Source organism: Ruditapes philippinarum, unplaced genomic scaffold (genome assembly GCF_026571515.1).
Source record: "Ruditapes philippinarum isolate M1 unplaced genomic scaffold, ASM2657151v2 ctg200_1_1_1_1, whole genome shotgun sequence".
In the NCBI taxonomy this organism is placed as follows: Eukaryota; Metazoa; Mollusca; class Bivalvia; order Venerida; family Veneridae; genus Ruditapes; species Ruditapes philippinarum.
Window position 1 is genome coordinate 125816 of NW_026859094.1, and position 19621 is coordinate 145436.

At 33.3% G+C, this 19621-nt stretch overlaps 1 protein-coding gene and 1 long non-coding RNA gene across 2 annotated transcripts; both read left to right on the top strand.

The window, feature by feature from the left end:
- The first annotated feature begins 942 nt into the window (after window positions 1–942).
- On the top strand, window positions 943–14972 carry LOC132755191 (uncharacterized). The gene is made up of 12 exons (XM_060746002.1): window positions 943–1154; window positions 5017–5197; window positions 5838–5947; window positions 6555–6674; window positions 7523–7717; window positions 8675–8784; window positions 9083–9203; window positions 11323–11487; window positions 12164–12283; window positions 13097–13198; window positions 13851–14294; window positions 14767–14972. The coding sequence occupies exons 1-12, from the start codon at window positions 1085–1087 to the stop codon at window positions 14955–14957; spliced, it is 1929 nt and encodes a 642-aa protein (XP_060601985.1). The 5' UTR covers window positions 943–1084; the 3' UTR covers window positions 14958–14972.
- LOC132755195 (uncharacterized) lies at window positions 1897–2783 on the top strand. Its single transcript, XR_009629176.1, has 2 exons — window positions 1897–2478; window positions 2623–2783. It is a non-coding gene; the product is annotated as an uncharacterized LOC132755195 (long non-coding RNA).
- Window positions 14973–19621: the final 4649 nt, after the last annotated feature.

Sequence of the window (19621 nt, forward strand, 5' to 3'; positions counted from 1 at the left end):
TCTAAATACAACGCCCTCGGGTTAAAAACAATGCCCTTTATGAATAAAAGACGACCCGATATACCTACTTGATCATATCACGATTAAATGTATCAGTTACCGTTTGGCCCATTAATCGGTTACACAACTTTAAATGGAATATTCTTTGGGTCATAAAAAAGTTGTACACATTATCATCGTATTCGTTTTTAGGTTGGAAAAAGTTTTTATTGCAAGAATATGTTTGAATAATGATGTTGAATTTTGTTTTGCAGAATGAAATTAAATAATGACATATAGGGTCAATGAAGGTCAATGCAGCTTTTGTGAAAATTAACACTTTTGTTAGTGCGGAAAAAGAAAGGGAATCTTGCCCGTGGTACCTCAAATTCAAGAGTTTGTTGTCTTGAACGCAAGCCTTTTACGCTCATTTACCATGTATTGTCTTTGAAAATAAATTCAAGTTATCTTAAACCAGCTGAATTAGTTTATTTTTCATGCTTTTATGTGGGTTATATCAGGTGAAATATTTTATGGCGGAATCGAATACATAAAAAGAAACGTTCTCAGAAAAATTCCAACCCAGCATGTCTGCTCATGTTATATTTTTTTCTTTTCCATTTATTATACGAATAAAATCTTTTTATAATTAGATTTTTTTAAAGTTTTTTTTATTAAAAAAAAGTAATAATAATACGTCCCTTTTTGTCGAATGTAGAACGCGCATGTGCGAAATACTGCTTCCGTTGCTAAAGGATTTCGTAGATGTTGGTTGCTCATAATTAGCTTTTACATATTGGAACCCTGTAACATAACAATGGTTAGTTCCAAGTGGAAAGTTAAACTAGTCCATAATACTAATTTAGTGGTGTAAAGTCTTAAATCACAACGTACATATAAATCAATGACCCTTTCTGTAAGTCTTGAAATATAATATCATTGATAGTTAAAACAAAAAGCGAAATCTTATGAATGCAAATGTAAATAATTGCCATATCTCCACCACGTTAAAAATAAAAGATATTCGATTTAAACAAAATAATGACTTTAAACCGAGACATAAAATATTTAAATTATTAAATTATTTTTAAAAGCATTTAAAACAATGGGAGGTTTAAATATTTTTGACGTAAAATTTGGATTTTTAATCATGTTTCTAAAATTGCATTTATCAGGTAGGTTATACGGTTTTGTTGTTATCTTTTAAATCTTAGCAACTACTGCTGGAGGAAGACCTCAGGTGCCCCCTTCCAGGCATTAATTTAGGTCGGATTGGTCGCTTAAGTAGAACCATCGACGCTAATAAAACTTTTGAACCCACCCTTTAAAACCAGAGTGATCTTGATAAAAACTATGAGAAAAAAAGAGAGAAAAAAATGCTTGTGAAGTTTACAAAAATTATTTTAAAATGTAAATAAGATTTACTGCAGTCAACTGGTGGTCAAACAGCCCAGCAAACACCTGACGTTGTTTCAACGTTGGATCTAAGTTGGATTTATGTCGCGACGTCAAAATCCTTAATACAACGTTGAAACAACGTTGTATTTACGACGTCGTATCAACGTGTTGGAATTACGTCGATAGGACGTCGGATGTTTGTGAAATCTAACATAGTAGTCTTGATTGAGTCACTTCCCTTTGTTCTGATTTATAAACCCGATAGGTGGCTCTTATTTCAGTTCAAGATAATCATTCGAATTTTGTTATTCATTTTTTTTCTTCACATCCATTGTATTTTTAAAATATTTTTTTTTGTTATACTAGACAATAGAAAGGAACAATGTTAGTATTTCAAATTAATTGAAAAAATAATGGAAACTTGATGAATTTCAAAACGAGGCTACAACAACAAATTGTTTTCAAATTCAAACAAAGACAAAGGACATCATAGAAGACAACTGGCATAATAGAAAGTAAGTGATATTTTTGAAGGTAGATTTATTATTAAACTTACTGCATGCATACTATAATAACTGAAAAATTATTAGTTACATTAGGAATATATATTTTCATGATATTCAATTATCTCATTTCTAAACCAGTTAATTAACATGTTCTGATTCGCCCTAATTTAACTCGTACTTTGGGATTCAAATGATATAGAAATTGTATGAAATTCTGTCAATTATTTTGTTTTATTTGTGTTGTCATTTTAAGCCAAGATCCCTACATGACCTTAATCTCTCAGATTACAAAAGGTATTTCATCACAACGTATTTGTTAACAAAGGAACATATGTCAATATTTGAGATTTAATCTATTGTTATTCAAATAGATCTACACGTAAAAGGCAAAGTAGGGATCTATCAACATAAGTATACTGTCAAAGTAAATTTATAACTTAATTTTTGTCAATAATCATTGGATTTGTTTTTTTATAGAATGACACTAATGTTTGATGACAATTAGCTGATAACAATGCATATATTTGTATACATGAAAAACAGTCGACAGAAAAAACATTTGGACATAAAAGAATGATGAGGACATCAAATTAAGGTAATATATGGATTTTGAATTTGTTATTTACTATAATTTCTGTTTTGTCCAAATTAACTGTTAATCAAAAGTAATTAAATATTATTGATATAAGACCATTTAAGTTGCTATGTACACCTATTTATTTCTATTTCTTTTTTGCAGTTTCAAGGGGAAAAGACAAGTTGAACCTCAAAACAAGTTTTTACATGATTATTTGACACAGTGTCTTCGTAGATGAAAATAATCAGGATCCAGTGGTGAACGTTTAGTATATCAGAAATATTCACATGGAGGAGTATATCTCCAAATTTAATACTTTTAAGTTAGTTTTAGAAGAAAAAAGATAAAAAAAATCACCTACTTTCTTTAAAAGTGAATATTATTGTTTTGTGTGTTACATTTAATTTTGACAGAAAGGAATATTTTCCCTCATTTATCCGATTTTGTTACCGATGAAATCAACTGCAAAAGAAAGGTTTATTTTCCATGAATTCCATTTTCTATGAGTTTTTAAAAGAAAACCTTTTTAAGCATGTTGTAAACTTTAATTGACATATGTTGTAATAGATAATAGTAGTTAATGTATACTGTAGACCTTTAAATGAAAATGATTTGTTGACTGTTATTTGTTATAATTTTGGATTACACAATGTGTATTATTGCATTGACTGAAAGAGGTCTGATAAATGTTGAACAATTTAGAAAAGACAAGTAGCTCTTATTTTTTTTTAAAATTTTAATAGTTTATATACATTTTATAAATATCAAACCTTATTCTATTATCACTATAAATTATTAAAAGTAAGCCCTTTTTGATGTTATGCATTTATGTTGGAAATATATATTTACTGTATAGTAAGTTTTACATAAATAGTTTGTTTAATTGTTTTTATGATTACTTTCTTGAATAATAAAATCACTTTTCGAGTATAGAAAGTTTTGTATTTTCTCTTTATTTGGGAATTATTTAAAGAAAACGGGTCAGGTTTGTGTTGGGAATTGATTGGAATTACGTTGGAAACTAGTTGGTATTACGTCAGTAACTGGTTGGAATCATGTTGGGAACTGGTTGGATTCACGTTGGGAATAGGTTGGAAAGTAGTTGTATATACGTTACATATAGGTTGGATTTATGTCATTTTATGACGTTGGATTGACGTCGGATTCTGACGTCTAAAAAACTTTCATATACAACTAAATTCCAACGTCTATCCAACGTCGGACTCTAACGTCTGAGCAACGTTGAAACAACGTCATGTGTTTGCTGGGAGAAGCATCTCTGTTACTCTTCCATGTTTTCCATTGACATCCTTACCATGTTTTATGCTTTTATGAAAGTGTATTAAATAATCTGTAATAATATCAATAATTGAGCCGCGTCACGACAAAACCAACATAGTGCGTTTGCGACCAGCATGGATCCAGACCAGCCTGCGCATCCGCGCAGTCTGATCAGGATCCATGCTGTTCGCTTACCAACCCTATAACAAGTAAAGAAACTGATAGCGAATAGCATGGATCCTGATCAGACTGCGCAGATGCGCAGGCTGGTCTGGATCCATGCTGGTCGCAAACGCACTCTGTTGGTTTTGTCGTGACGCGGCTCAGTTATATCGTATCAATTTTATTTGGTCAACCTGCATGCTAAACACGGGAGTTTCGAGTCTTTTATTTTATAACATGGACAAACGACACGTAAGCTGTTTATAGTTGAAAAATATCAAATTAACATGAACATTAAAGGCACATTTATCCTAAGAAATAATCTGTTTGTTTTTCTTCCAGCAAGAAAGGCAAACATGTGTTGTATAATGTTGTAATAATGGCTTAAGAACTTCTAAGTTCTTATCACCTGTAGAAAATAGCGTTGATTGTAAAATACTTACTTTTAAAGGTAGTGGATTGCAAATAGTAAATCATTATAACTGCACTTATTATTACCAATATGCAACATCATTGTAAAAGATGATTCTGCTGTATGTATTGTCTATGAGCATAACATATCACACATAAGACAGAACAAATAATGGGCCTTTAAGTTAACTCTAACGTGTCCAGACATCAATTTTTATTAAAATGAATTATGGGTGTTGTGTGTGTGCGTGGGGGGGGGGGGGGTTTGGGGGAAGTCGGCAGTATCGTTACACAAATGATATAACAATGTAACTAGGGTTGACAAATGTTAGGACACCAGGAAAAACTTTAAAATGTTTGACATTTTAAGAAGACATGAACAAATGTTTTAACAAACAAACAAACAAATAAATAAATAAATAAATAGATAAATAATTAAATAAATAAACAAACAAACAAACAAATGAATGAATAGTGGATCCGCGCTATCTGAACAGGATCCATGCTGTTCGCTTACCAACACTATTACAAGTAGAGAAACTGATGGCGAACAGCATGGATCCTGATCAGACTGCGCGGATGCGCAGGCTGGTCTGGATCCATGCTGGTCGCAAACGCACTATGTTGGTTTTGTCGTGACGCGGCTCATATATGTATATATCAATATCGATTATTTACACTTTCTCTTATCATTATTTTCAGTAACCCAGGATTGTACCCTCCCGGAAGAGCTTTGGGGTAGCTGGACGAGTTCCAACCTTGATACAATAGTCATCACTGGATCGTCACCCAGTCTCACATTTTCCAAAACGTTCACTGGACAGACCGTCACTGCAAACGAAATGGAGTGCCGATTTATATCCGGAACGCAATATATTCTACAGTTGGTTTTCGTATTTTTTTATTGTTATGTTCCGTAAAATTGTAAGTGAAATAAGCGCCAATTTAAAGTGTCGTTAATCTCGCCTAAAACGACTACGAGGCCTAATCAAAGTGCTGAAAGCACTGTATGCAAGGAACAGGGATACAACAACTTACAGGACAATAGTGCGAGAGTCGAGGCTATGTATGGCATGTGATCTCTTTTAGGAACTACCTTCCGACCGTTCCATAATGTCAAAGATTACTTACGTTCTATATCTCTTTTGTCTCTGTACATCGAGTTACTTTTATTTCATTCCTTCGGCGAAAACTACTATAAATTGCATAGAGTCAAATCACCACTACTTCGTGGTTCGAAGGGCAGATCAGTGGCCCGTACCCAATAGCTTAATGCTACCTTTAGTACATGCAAGGGCGGAAAGACCTCTAGAATACATACATTCAATCTGTTTCTCTCTCAGGGCGTCGCTTGATTTGCATATAATATAGCCCTTTCTATTTTTTATAACTACATGTATGATCCACAACAATGACATTGTTTCGTCATGACGTCATTTAAGTTTACTGTATACAGTTTGTAGCATAAAAACGAAGTCATCTTGATTATAAAATTTCTTGAAATCATTATGCCAATATTTCAGGTCAAAGGTTACAATTCCTACGTTCAGTTTAGCCAATCCTATATATATGTGGATGTGTCTAGATCTGCGAAGAACCAGTGCATATTCTTATTACTACTATCTGAACTCGCGTAAGTCTCATTCTTTCATATTACTATTTTTTAATTTTTGTGTTTATTTATTTTTAATTTTTATAAGTATAAATTTAGTCAATACGATGAAATATACTTAACGTAACTTCATACTGGTATAATTGTAATCCTATTTCAATCTTGCATGCCAAACCGATATTGTAGATGTATGTTTGAAAATTGCAAACACGATTAAATTGAGTGCTTATGACGATAAAATGTGCAGCACCCCCATGACCATAAGCACCGGCTAAACAGTATGTATTGTGATCAATAGACCAGGACAATACGAGGCCATTTTTTTTCAGCTGCAACAAGGCACGTATAACGTAAAAAGGAAAATAATTTTACTGCAGTAAAGAAATAAACGAAAATTGCAGATCATGATTTCAAAAAGCGCTACCTTAAGCAGTTTTCATTGTCCACACTAAAACATGACTGGTTGCCAATTGACACGCTTTTCTGATGTTTGTACAGGTGCCAGTCATAAAATTGTATTATATAGTATACGTATACATCCAACAATAAAATGTTTTTTCATTGTTAGTGTCAGATACACGTGTTTAAACATGTTTAGCATTTATAACACAGGAAGTTCTATATTTAGCTACAGAGAATGGTTTCGATGGCTACCGTTTAGTTGGTCTACCAGATGGTTCATTTACGTCAGCTGATGTGTGCATAGAAACGCTTGATGCAGCCGAATTTAACATTATGATAAAAGACGGTATGCCCTAATTTTATGTATTGTCCAAGGTCAGTTTAAGAAGCACAGGCTAGGTCGAACAATGGTACCTAACACATACGGCTTATCCGACACAAGATTTACCTCTCCGGCACATGATATGTCTTCCTGTGCTCAAAGAATAGTTAAGGATAGTATACAGAGATCACGATTCCAATATTAAAGCTGACTACTTTTTATAATGCTCAAACAGGAGCTCTCCATAAAATATATGTTTGTCTTCGAATTCACACATAACTATAGATAATGTCGCCTGTATCAGAGTGGGTCATCTCGGGTAAAATTGTGTCACAGACAACGGTCGCATCCATGACTTGAACAATATTTGCTTTTTTCTGTCGTTCGACATCGGAATAATAAACATATTGCACGTTCCAGGCAAATATTTCCAATTTTTATTGTACAATTTTTTTTCTATGTAACTTTTGTTCTTTTCCTGATATGCTTGCAGGAATTGTGACACAAAAACTATTGCCGCAAAGAAAAATTTCTGCAACCATAGCGGGAAAAGTAAATCAGTTTCGATGGAAAGTTATGTACCATTAGAATCGGCAAATATTTGCCTGGAACATGGTTTATGTTTACCATTCAAACATTGAAAGATGTAACAAAAAACCAAGCAAATTTAACTTTTGTTTTAAGTCGTGGGCTCGGCCATTTGTGTTGACCCACTGTTACCGGAAATAAATGTCACGTGATCAACCACCATGCGTTTTTCTTTTCAATCAACGCCATTAAATAACTAATATACGGAATACTGTTTTTCAAATTTGCAAACGTAAACAATAAACATGTTATTATAAAGCTTTATGCTAGTTTCAAATTTGTAGGTTTTGAGATAGATGCCGTAAATAATGTCATGTGCGCAGATGCCATTCTTGGGTCCTACAATTACACATACACGGACTCTACAGGGACCTCGTGTGAGGGTACTGGAGCCTACATCAATTCTTGCGATAATTCAAACAGAACACAGATAACAGTAAACAATACTGGCTGCTCGTCTATCAATCCATTCTATTCAAGTAAGATGACAATATATAAGCCGCGTCATGACAAAATAACATAATGGGTTTGCGAAGAGCATGGATCCAGACCAGCCCGCGCATCCGCGCAGTCTGATCAGGATCCATGCTGTTCGCTTACAAAGTCAAGTAGAGAAACTGAAAGCGAACAGCATGGATCGTGATCAGACTGCGCGGATGGGCAGGCTGGTCTGGATCCATGCTGGTCGCAAACCCATTATGTTGGTTTTGTCATGACGCGGCTCATATGTTTAATTTGAAAAAAAGCTCAGTTTATTTCGTAAATATCAGATTCATGCAGTGTTTAAGTTATTTGAAATAGATAAAAACAGACAATCAATAAAATAGAACATTATTTATATTTAACTATAATTCAGTCGTATACGTAATCTTTTATTAATAATTATTATTCATAATAAGCATGACATGATGCCAGATTTTTCTTATATTTTCTTTGCTCTCGAGTGATCTCCCGTATCCAGATTTTTTTTTACCTTTGTTGATCTTATATATGAAATATCTTTGCAAATTTAGAACTACAATTTAACTATAGAAACGGGCCGCCATCTTTGTATTGAAAGAAATCTTAGAACCTGTACTCATTGTGATAAAATCGTTATTGGTGATGAATTTCATTATTTGCTTGAATGTAAATCAGAACAAAAATGTTTAAAAATTATATTATTGACACTAAAATGCCAACAAATTGGAAAAACTAATGAACTGTAATGATCATGCTTAATTTACAAAATAATAAATATAAATAAAAGTATAAGAACAATTTCATATAGCATATCTCATATTAAGTATTAAAATTGTGTCAATTTTGTAATTGGACTCGTAATTACTTAGCACCTATGTTTGATGATATTATTGTTGTTTTGTTAGCTGTTTATATTCATATGAACATGTGTTTTGATTGAATAAAACAATTGAATTGAATTGTTTTACTTACAGCTGGTGGTGAATTAGGATGTATTGCCAATGTGTATGACTCTAGTTCTAATGTTTATTATATTTCGCTGTACAACCTTGACGTTTCTCCTTCAACAACGTTCATTTGCATAGTAAGTTCCAGTTATATGTATAGTTTAGTAACAAGTTATGATACTATCAGTGAACTTTGTAGTAAGTAATTTAAAAATCTCAGTTAAAACAATAAAAGAAACAATATAGCATTTTGTGCCACGATCGAAAAGTCAAGCTTAAATTATTTTACACTTATGCATATACACGCATTTGGTGGGCCTTCGGACGATCGACTCACTCTTACATATCAATTATAAATAGATCAATCAATCAATCGAACAATCAATCATTCAAATCAAATACATTTAATTATGTTATCGTGATGCTTTTTTCCAGGCTGTTACCCAGGCCAGCAATGGCACCGTTTTTTTGAGCATGAAACAAACAGAGTGTGTAGCTGCTCAATCACCGACAACATTTCCGGCAGGTGGAGCCACCATGATTCTTTCAGCGTCTTGTATGTCGTTTGCCTTGTTAATTAATTATTATCTTTATGTATACGTTTTAATCGTCTGCTTTTTAAATCATAACATTTATATAGAGGTTTAAAGCTTTAAATTGATGTTCATTTCATTTTAAAAAAAGATTTTGAACGTACATGTATTTCAATATTAAGGACCATTGGGCAAAGCTACGGAATACACATAAGGAATACCTTTACCCTACTGGAACCGGGTGATACTACCAGTAGAGAGCCAGGACAGCCTGGACATCCGTACAATTTGACCAGGCTGTACACTGTTGACTGACTAGTGTCAAATTTCCATTCCAAGCGGCACTCTGTTACCCTCTTTACAACAATCCTATATGTAATTCCCAAAGTAAGACTTCAGAATAAATTTAACTTTATTAGAACACCATCTCTCAGGAACAACCGAAAACCTTTTTTCCCACAGTGTGTTCTTCTGTGCAGAGGTTGCACTGTAATTTCTAAATATTTATATTTCAGATACATGTAAGGAAAGAAGATATGGTTAAAACAGATTGGCTTGTATATATTAATCATCACGGTCTCGGCTTATGCACTATTGATTTACTGTATATTCAGAAGTTTCTGCGAGATATGAAATTTTGCCATTTAAAGATTTTTGTGAGAATAAATGTTCGCTATAAAATGCATACATCTATATGAACTGAATAGGACTGAAAGAAGAAATTCGCGAGCTAGTCCGAAATGCTGATTTCGCAAAATTTTGACCTCGCAAAAATATCTGATCTAACAGTATAATGAATGTTTTTACCAGTAACAGTCATGTACACGCATTTGGCCTTTCGGAATAATCGGGTCTGAATATTTCCGAGTTGAATATTACTGAGGGTTTAAGCTGCTATGTATTCACGGTATCAGCGTCAAAATCTTGCTTGTAATTTACACTTTTCACGCAGTCGTAACTGTCGATGGATTGTCATGTAACAAGCTGATTGACTTTCGACTTTATTTTTTTCAAGAAAATTTGATAAAATTCAAAACTAAAACGGACGGCATTGTTAACAGACAACATTTTGTTGAGCATTCAAAGGCAGACGGCAACTCTCCTAGCATTCTAAGGCAGTGAAACGTAACAGAATATGCATGTTCTATCCGGTTAGCTCAATTGGTTGAGCGTCACACTGTGAATCAAGCAACTGGACTTTTATTGTGATCATGAAATTTTTTCTACGGTCATTTGCACTGTACCTCTGTTCTGGTATTATAGAAGTTATATCGGTTCCTTGCGAAAGTAAAGGCATCTAGTATTGATAAACTACTTGACACTTTGCCCAGGAACGATGCGGTGGCTCATCTGTGCTTTAGTGTATTCAATGCGGATCCTTGCCGTGATTCGGAGGGTAAACTACAAATATGGGATTTCATTGACAATATTTCCTATGAACAATTAATTGAACACAGCACACATAAAGCGATTTTCACTGCACATGCGTGGTGTGTGTGTGTGTGTTTTTTTTCGCACATCTTTTTTCAAGAAATTGTGCCACAATACTAGGGTAATTACAATTCACGAAATTCATCATTTGGTTATAGATTCAATACAAAATCAAATGTGTATTTGTAATATGACAATGTTGTTTAATACTTTACAAAGAAAGGATGAAGATAGTAACGGAAGAAGATCTTCTGAGTATTTTTAATAACTACTAAATATCATTAAGACCTACATATTTCAAATTTCAAAATGATATACCTGAAATTTCCTTTTTATATTTGAGATGTCAGAAAGCCCAAATAAGGACTTTAAAGAAACCAAATTCTATTACCATTAGAGTAGACAGAAGAAATTTAAGTTGATATTGAGTTGATTACCCAGTTATTTCAAATAACATGAACAATATTAAATTAGGTCAATTTATGAGCTTATTTGTACAAGAAGAAAACTCAAAAGGACTCCACTGAGTTTTTTTGAAATGACGGGACTGGAAATATTTGTCCATGATTTATAATCATACCATTTGATGTATGTCTTGCTTTTCGCTCATATCGTGGTATTTTAAGTGCTTCACTTGATTTATGCACGAATATTAAAATTAATGTTTCTTTAATTTACCATTTATTATTATTAGGTTTTATTTTCTGATAGGTTTACTGGACACAGAGACCAAGAACACGAACTGGACTTGGCTATATATATTCCTGCCTTGTGTTATTCTTCTTATAATTTTCATATTAACATGCCTTTGTCTTGTCTGGTGGTTGAAGAAAAGAGAAATCCGAAAAGCCAGATTAAAAGAGCCGCTTTTTGGAGGTAAATACGTTTTACGTTGGTTTATCATTTACCTTTTTTGTCAGTTCGTATGTTGGTGTCATTGAATTCACTCGTTTGCATTGTTCTGTTAAGATGTCTTCTGAAGAAACCAGTCTAATATCTTTAGATATTATGCTTTTGCAATAGACTTCTGACTTAAGAAGGCGCCATATTGGAACTACTTTCAGTCACGTGGTGAAATGTCGGCAATCATGTGCCACATTTATGGCAAAAGTGATAGAGATATGTTTCTTCCTACGACGAAAGAAAGAATTATAGTGATATTTTGCAATTGATAATAGTTAGTTTCCCTTCAATCTGACAAGGTTTGCAGAAGTTGTTGGAGAACGTTGCTTTCTGGCGAACGAACACTGCCTTATTAAAAGGGCAAATTGCGTGTGTGAATTGGATTAGTAGTTTGTTACTTTCGGAGAAATTGGTAAGCACTGGTTAGTTATCCAGGAAAACCTGTTAAGCAAATAGAAAAGCAGAAAAACCAACCAAAGCATTCAAGTTGTGTCCCGTCAGACATAAAGTAAAATTTTGATAGATTTTCTTAAAATCTTCAATTGATTATTTAAACACTCGGGGGGAAAAACTATTTCGTACACAATTTAATATATCTTCCAGCATGTTTTATTAATGATATTAATTAGTCATCTTATTAATGTTTCAGCCGACCATCCTTTGGGAGAGATGTCGTTAAAACTTGATGCACCGGCTTCGTTAGGTCTTCAAAACGGGTATTTAGATCGTAAAAGAGATCTCCTCGAAAAGTCATCTCCCACTAAAAATAGTGAGTTGAAAATCCTTTATTTCATGTTTTTGTCAAATATATGAGACATGTTTGATCGTGTAAAACATGGAAGTGTGTGACAGCGGAATCTTCCTGTCCAGAAGATTTGTCGGTCCCTTATACATTGTAACTCCATTGGCACAAAGATTCATGAGAGTTTCGATTGATTTCAATAAATCTCGGATCAGCGCAAACGACGTAAACAACTTCGTATTCAACAGGCCACTGGTATCTAACCTCTTTCCTTGAAGAATTTATATAAGTTTAATTACCACAAGTATTAAAGATATTCTTTACAGTGTAAGGCATTCTGCTTACAGCTCGTTATTGCTAGGTTTTAAAATGTTAAACAAACCGGCTATAAGCCTAGAATGTTACCATACTACATAACTAAGTTGTGGGGCAAACAAACTCGAATAGAATGTGAAAAAGTAACCACAATAACGGGTAGAAACTTGATCGGGTGATCCTGACTTTTGTTTTGATTATGGCATTCTAATCAGTCCGCGATTACACTTTTGCGAACAGTGTTGGTGAATAAATGACATCATCCAATACATTTAGAGAAGCAATTAATGATTTTATATTCGGTATCATGTTTGGTTTCAGTTTATTGGCAATCAGCAAAATATATATTTAACTTTTGGCAGGTTACAAATACAAAAAAACACCACAATCTTATGGCAAAGGCAATCACATTCATGAACGTTCTGCATATATGCAGAAAAATAAATAAAAGCACGATTGTATTCAGAAGGCAGGTAGATATATGATTATTTATTGTATAGAATTTCCCATTTTTTATATAAATAGATGGAGGTGGTGATGATATTCTGGGAGAACAGTCGTTGAACCTTAACCTAGCAGCACAGACATGGACAAAATTTGAAGTTGGAAAGAAACAACCTTATACAAGTAGGAACTTTTCAGAAGGTGATAGCATTCATGAATTTAAAATAGTACACTTAGTTGATATGAATTTGTTTAAGTTCGATTGAGTTGGTATAAGTTTATTGAGACACTCGAGAATCCATTCCTTGAACCAACTCACTGTAACATGAAAATACCTTGAAAATAATATTTTAATACCGATATTTAATCATATCAATATTATCCTTTTTTAACGTATCATTTATGAATAGATTAAGAGGAGTTGAACTTGACTGGATTAATATCTAATAATATGTACGAGACAGTATATACTACGAAAAGGGACACTTACAACAATAAAAAATAGCATGCATGAATAAGAACCTGCTTGCATGGATTAGAAACCAACTTTTTATCATACGGTTGAATGGCATTAAAGAGAATTATGGAAAATGATTTATTTTCCCGGCATTTATTTTTTACCAATGGCAGAATCTTTAACCACATTTGCATACTAATAATTATGTTAAAGATATGCAAAGAATTGGATATCGACATAACCCTGCTTTTCACAGTGTACATATTAAAAATACTTAAAAGACAAAAAGGCAAACAGGCCACCATTCACTATCAATTGTCATTACTTTGTAATGCTTAAATGGCTTTAATTAATCTCACATTCGTTTTGTACACACAGCGGCTGTGACCGGATCAAACGGCTCTATTGCAAACGGAAGCGCCCGTACATCAAACGTTACAAACAGCACCGGTGGAAGATTGAAATCGAAAACCAAGAACTTTCTGACCACAAGAATGGCAGCCAATAGTTTTAAGGAAAGAGCTAAAAGCAAATATCCAATATCTTACGACAAGAGTACAATATCATCTAGTATACGTGGCCCGGCTCTGTCACTCCGAAGCAACGGTGTGTATCCAGCACCGCTGTCAAAGCGGAGTAAAAGTATCGTCTTGTCTAGACAGGCGTCTAAAATTGAGTCAAGATCTGTGTCTAGAGCTGGATCGAGACCGCCATCAAGAGCTAATTCAAGAAGGGGATCCATAGATAATCTTGTTATTTCTAGAAATACTAGATTACCTAGAAGTAAAACACTGGTATTAGCCAAAACCTCGGATTCAGAAGGTATTAATTTGGAATTAGAGAAAAATAGTTACAAAATTATACTTTATTTGATATTTGACGCAAAAATATTCATTGTATTATAATCAAGTGTTTCATAGTATCCACCTAACTGAAAAAAGATTTAACATCTCTTTTAGGTCAACACTGATTGTTTAAACCTGACTTATGATGGGCGTCCGCAAAAATTTATTAATTTAAAAACTGACATGCCCGAATGATGTAAATAAAATGCTATGACATAAGCTATATAAGAGTGTCAATTTTTTCAGATTTAGCATATATATCTTGATAAGAATCATCCTAAATCTAGAGCACGACGTTTGACCAATTAACATTTGTCATTTTACAATAAATTGTAAATTTTTCGACAAAAGGTTAACTGGTAGAGCGCATTAATTTCATTTTTATATCGTGATTAAAAATCATATCACAGAACATTTGACGAGAAAACTGTTGTTGTTTTTTAATTCAGAGAAGAGGCCAGAAATCTATACAATGCCAGAGGAGTATGCAACTGAAGGAGAACCAAATGAAGTAATGCCTAAACGTCCAAAACCGACAGCTGGGACAAGCCTTAGAGACGCTTATCAATCAATTAACAAGCGGAGTAACACTCAATTAGCACTAAAGAAACCAGGAGCTAGCAGGGGGCCGTGGCGTTAGCAAATGAATAAACAATGAATAATGATCAAGAACTAACAGTGGCGGCTTTACCAATTGGTTAACGCGTCGGACTTGTAATCTAAGGACCACGTTGGTTCCAACCCTGTCAGGGGCAAGCCATTGTTTCCTTGAGCAAGAAACTTCACATTCTTTGCTTAGTACTGGTTGGTTCCAGAAACGGATCCGAGAGTGTTTCAATAAGCTTATAGCTTCCAACACAATCCAACAAATATAAATTTGTATATACTTTAAACTAACAGTGACTGAAGAACTTTTCCTCAAGAAAAAAAATAGTTCTAGTCTTTATTCTGTTCACAGATACAAATGTATTAGAAATATAGTTTTTATGTGTCATATTACTGTACAATGCGAATAAACCTGTTTATTTCTATGTATAAAACCCTCTTGTCGTCGTTGATATAATGTATCAATTTCAATAAAACTTTTTTGGCAATTATCTATGTTGATTTCCTTAATAATTTGTTTGTTATGAATTTATTGATATCAACCTATGAGTCATTTTTATAATTTGTTTCCTGTTGATTGTAAACTATTGTCATTCTCTAACCTTGAATAAATGATATTATCGAATGAAAAAAAACAACAACAACAACAAAAAACACAAAAAAAAAACGAAATCTACAGGGAGTTAAATTTATTTTGATTGAATTATCTAAGACTACCATTGATATGGTTTTGTGAGGTAGCGGCTGTTTTGTACCATAAACAGTGTTTTGTGTGCTGGGGCGAAAAGTTAATTTTGAAACTACCGAAATGAATGATTCTGTACAGTTCGTCATTTCACGTGCGAGCACCAGACTGGCCACGTCTGTAGTATGGCAATATTTTATCAAAATATTTACATATATTATTTGATATAGCTAATACTGCAAACACGAAATGTGTTCAATCAACACCTTTTACCGATGTGGTGATATGGCTGCATACAAAAAGCTACCAAACCTACATGTATACAGTCAGGACTCGTTACAACGACACTGTTGGTTCCCAAAGTATATGTCAGTATATCGAATTTGCCAGTGTATTGAATTTCATCATTCATCATGTATGCTTATTCACTGGTATCTGAACATTATGTATTGATATCTATAATAAACATCTACATGTATAATGAAAAAGATTTTTGTGTTTATGTGTTCACTTTGTTGTACACATTACATATCATACACAAAATACTACAACTTTACTATTATAATAACAACTTAAATAGTTAAAGATTGATATGAAAATGATAAAACTTAAAAAATAAAAAGCACATACAATGATAGGACTTTTAAAAGTTAAACCTTTAAAAATTTATTGCACACTGTTTGTTGTCATAAGTTGGCAAGTGTAACAAAATTCAGCTAACAACAACAGGTTGTTATTGTAATAGGGTGCAACAATCAACTGACAAAGCTACAATACCTGTTTTAACACCATGCGGCTTTTGTTTACAGTTCAATGATAAGCGCGCTTGACTGACCAAATGTCAGTTTAACGGGTACTGATTGTATAGAAAATAACACGTTTGGTTTCCAAATTTATGTGTCGGAGTCGGAATACGAATTTTCCGTTATAAAGGATTATAATAACGTTGAAAAAAATTGGTTCCCATTAATTCACTGTCGTTATTTGAATTTGTCAGTATAATGGATTCCGATATATTGAGTCGTGACTGGACAACAAAATTAGTATTGTACCCGACACTGAATAATGGTCTCTTTTTCATACCAATATTTTTGACATTCTTTAATTTTGTGAATAAAAAAACATACACCATGTTTCGGGCAATTCACCGATTCCATATTTTTCCAATGTAGTTTTTGTACTTTCCCGATATGCTTGCAGAAATTTTTATACATCTGTTTATCAAAATATTGCCACATAAAGAATTTCTGCAAGCATAGAACGAGAAAATTTAAGTAAAGGAGACACAATAGGAAATTTTATTACCCTTCCAGATTTTTTTCCGCCTTTTTGATTGGATATTGATCACTCGAAAGAAATTGATATTACCGAGCCAGACGGGTAATGTACACATTAAATTTCCCCGATGGGTACCCCACGTTGTAAACAACATGCGCTCTGCGATGCGCGTACGGTTTGATTTTACGTGATGTAAATTCCGATTTACAAGCACTTTTAAACTGTCAAATGATAGATATTTACCAAAATAGAGTAATGATACAAATTCTCATCAGTATAGGAAACAAATATGACCTTGTGAAAGCTTGATATTATTTCCAAAAAAGTGCGTTCAACAGACTACTCCTTTTTCTCTCGTTTACATCCGTTATGTTCGAAAGATAATACGTCATGTATTTATGTGACGTCATCTTATGGTGAAGGGGTATCCTTAAGGGAATCTTATTTCGACGTTTCATTTGAAGTAGCAATGATTTATTTTAAAATCGTCTTAACTCGGCGCGGGAAGGGTAATAAAATTATTATTTTGGTTTTGGAGTGATATATGCGGATATATTACCTGCCAAGATAAAATATCACCCTCGCCTAACGGCTCGGGTGATATAAAATCTTGACAGGTAATATATCCGCATATATCACTCTAAAACCAAAATAACATATAATATCGGGAAATATTAGTTAACCTGGAACATGTATGTATTATACAAACATTGAATGAAATAGTTCTGTCACAAATGACGTATTCTATAAGTATCAGATGTAGTGTTGCACTCTGTCACTCTTTTCCCTTAAAAGTGTTTTTTTTTGCAGACTTTAGATTGAAATAATTAATAAATTTGCGTGCTTTCATTTTAAGTTTTGTTATGTGCATAGCATTAGGCACCTATAAACGAGTTCTTTCACTTTTTGTACAATATGTAGCTTTATTGAAGTTTAAGATAACAAAATGACTTGTCAATTTAATTACCATAACTGCTAGATCAATATAATTGTTAAAATTTAAATCAATAGCCATTGTGGGCTCACTAGGGATCTAGGATCTGATTTCCAGTAATTCACTGACCAACATTTATTTTCAGCTCCTATCCTGGAAGATCTCATGTAAAACTACTTCCAAAAGGGGTAAATCTATGTGATCATTCGGAACGACATACATGTATGACCATTTCGCATACATGTATCCACAGTACTTTTTACTGACGTAAATCTTAATGTATTTAATGATTTTTTTCAACATTGCATATAGAAATTCATACTCTTGCATTTTAAATATTTTGTTTGTTCATTCAACAACCGTATTAGGTTTATTTACATGCATTTGGACTATCATACGATATATGAAGAACAAAAAATTATGAAATTATCAAAAAAAATATAAGACTCTACCTCTATAAATTAAAAAATAATAAAATAAACGTACATAACTAAAAGATCCATTAAACAAAAAGTTCTGGTTTGGATTGTCCCTGTCATTGTATCTGATCCGAAGTGTCTGGTCCGAAAAGTACGGGGTCCGAATTGTCGATAAATCTGGATTTAAATATACCTCCAATACAGGATTGGAGCAGTACCTCTAGACGCTTGCAGAAATCATGATCACAAAATAGACAAATATCGTTTTTTTCGCCGAATTTTACATTTTTCCTTGATTATCGTACTTGATTCGGTGTGAAAAGATGAATTAGACCTGTTAAAGTTCATTCCGTTGGGTAAAAAGACAAGATTTTAGCATTTTATCATTCAAGCGCCTTGTCCGGTATATACCGGAATACGGTATTTAGTGTGGTGCTCCAATCCTTTTTGCGACGGACGCGCCCTCAGGCGCGTTCAGAGCTAAGTCATCTACACAATGGGATTTCGTCTGCTACAATCGCGCAAAGTGTCCTCAACCGATTAACAGCCCAAGAACTAGTACATGAATTTGATCCTTAAAAACTCCCATTCTTTGTCGGGATATCTTAAAATCTACCATATTTAGCCTTTTCAATTTCAAATTAAGTTACTAGTATCCAAGGTAAAATATGAACGTATATGATTGATAAAAACGTTATAGTTCCGTAGTATTATTGCGCAATATGCAAATTACTGCCGAAACGATTTACCGCTGTCGAAAAAGTAGGACAGCAAATTATACTATAATACAGGTGTAAGCTCTGAGTTCCAAGAAATTATTAGTAGGAAATAAATATTTCTACATTATACAAAACATTATTATTAACAAATCAAAAGTTTTTCGTGACGCTAGAATAACTCGCGCATTAATAAAAGAAGAACTATTTTCGTGACTCATAACGCGGGTTTAGCTGAATATTCAGCAGTTATTAATAAATTAGATACAGTACAATGGTTAGTATAAATATCTATTTTTGAAAATGCATGTAACAAGAGTGTTTTTCAACACTTTACCACCATGTAGTCTTTCATGGTAATCTTTATTGAAGGAAGTTATGATATCAGTTCTACTTCCGATTCTTGTGGTTTGTTTACATATTTTTCTAGGTCACGATATGAGTTAACCTTCGCTATTCTAAAAATAGATTCTGCTTCACCTGATTTTCGGACAGGGAGTACACATTATACATGTAGTAAACCAATGGATACTTACTTTGTTTACATGCAATACTTTTAATACAATTGTAAGAAGCAAACAAGTTGAAAATGGAATTTAGTGTGAAAATGAAAAGGACAACTAAACACTGAAGTGCTTAAGTGACATTTAGATTAAAATAAAAACG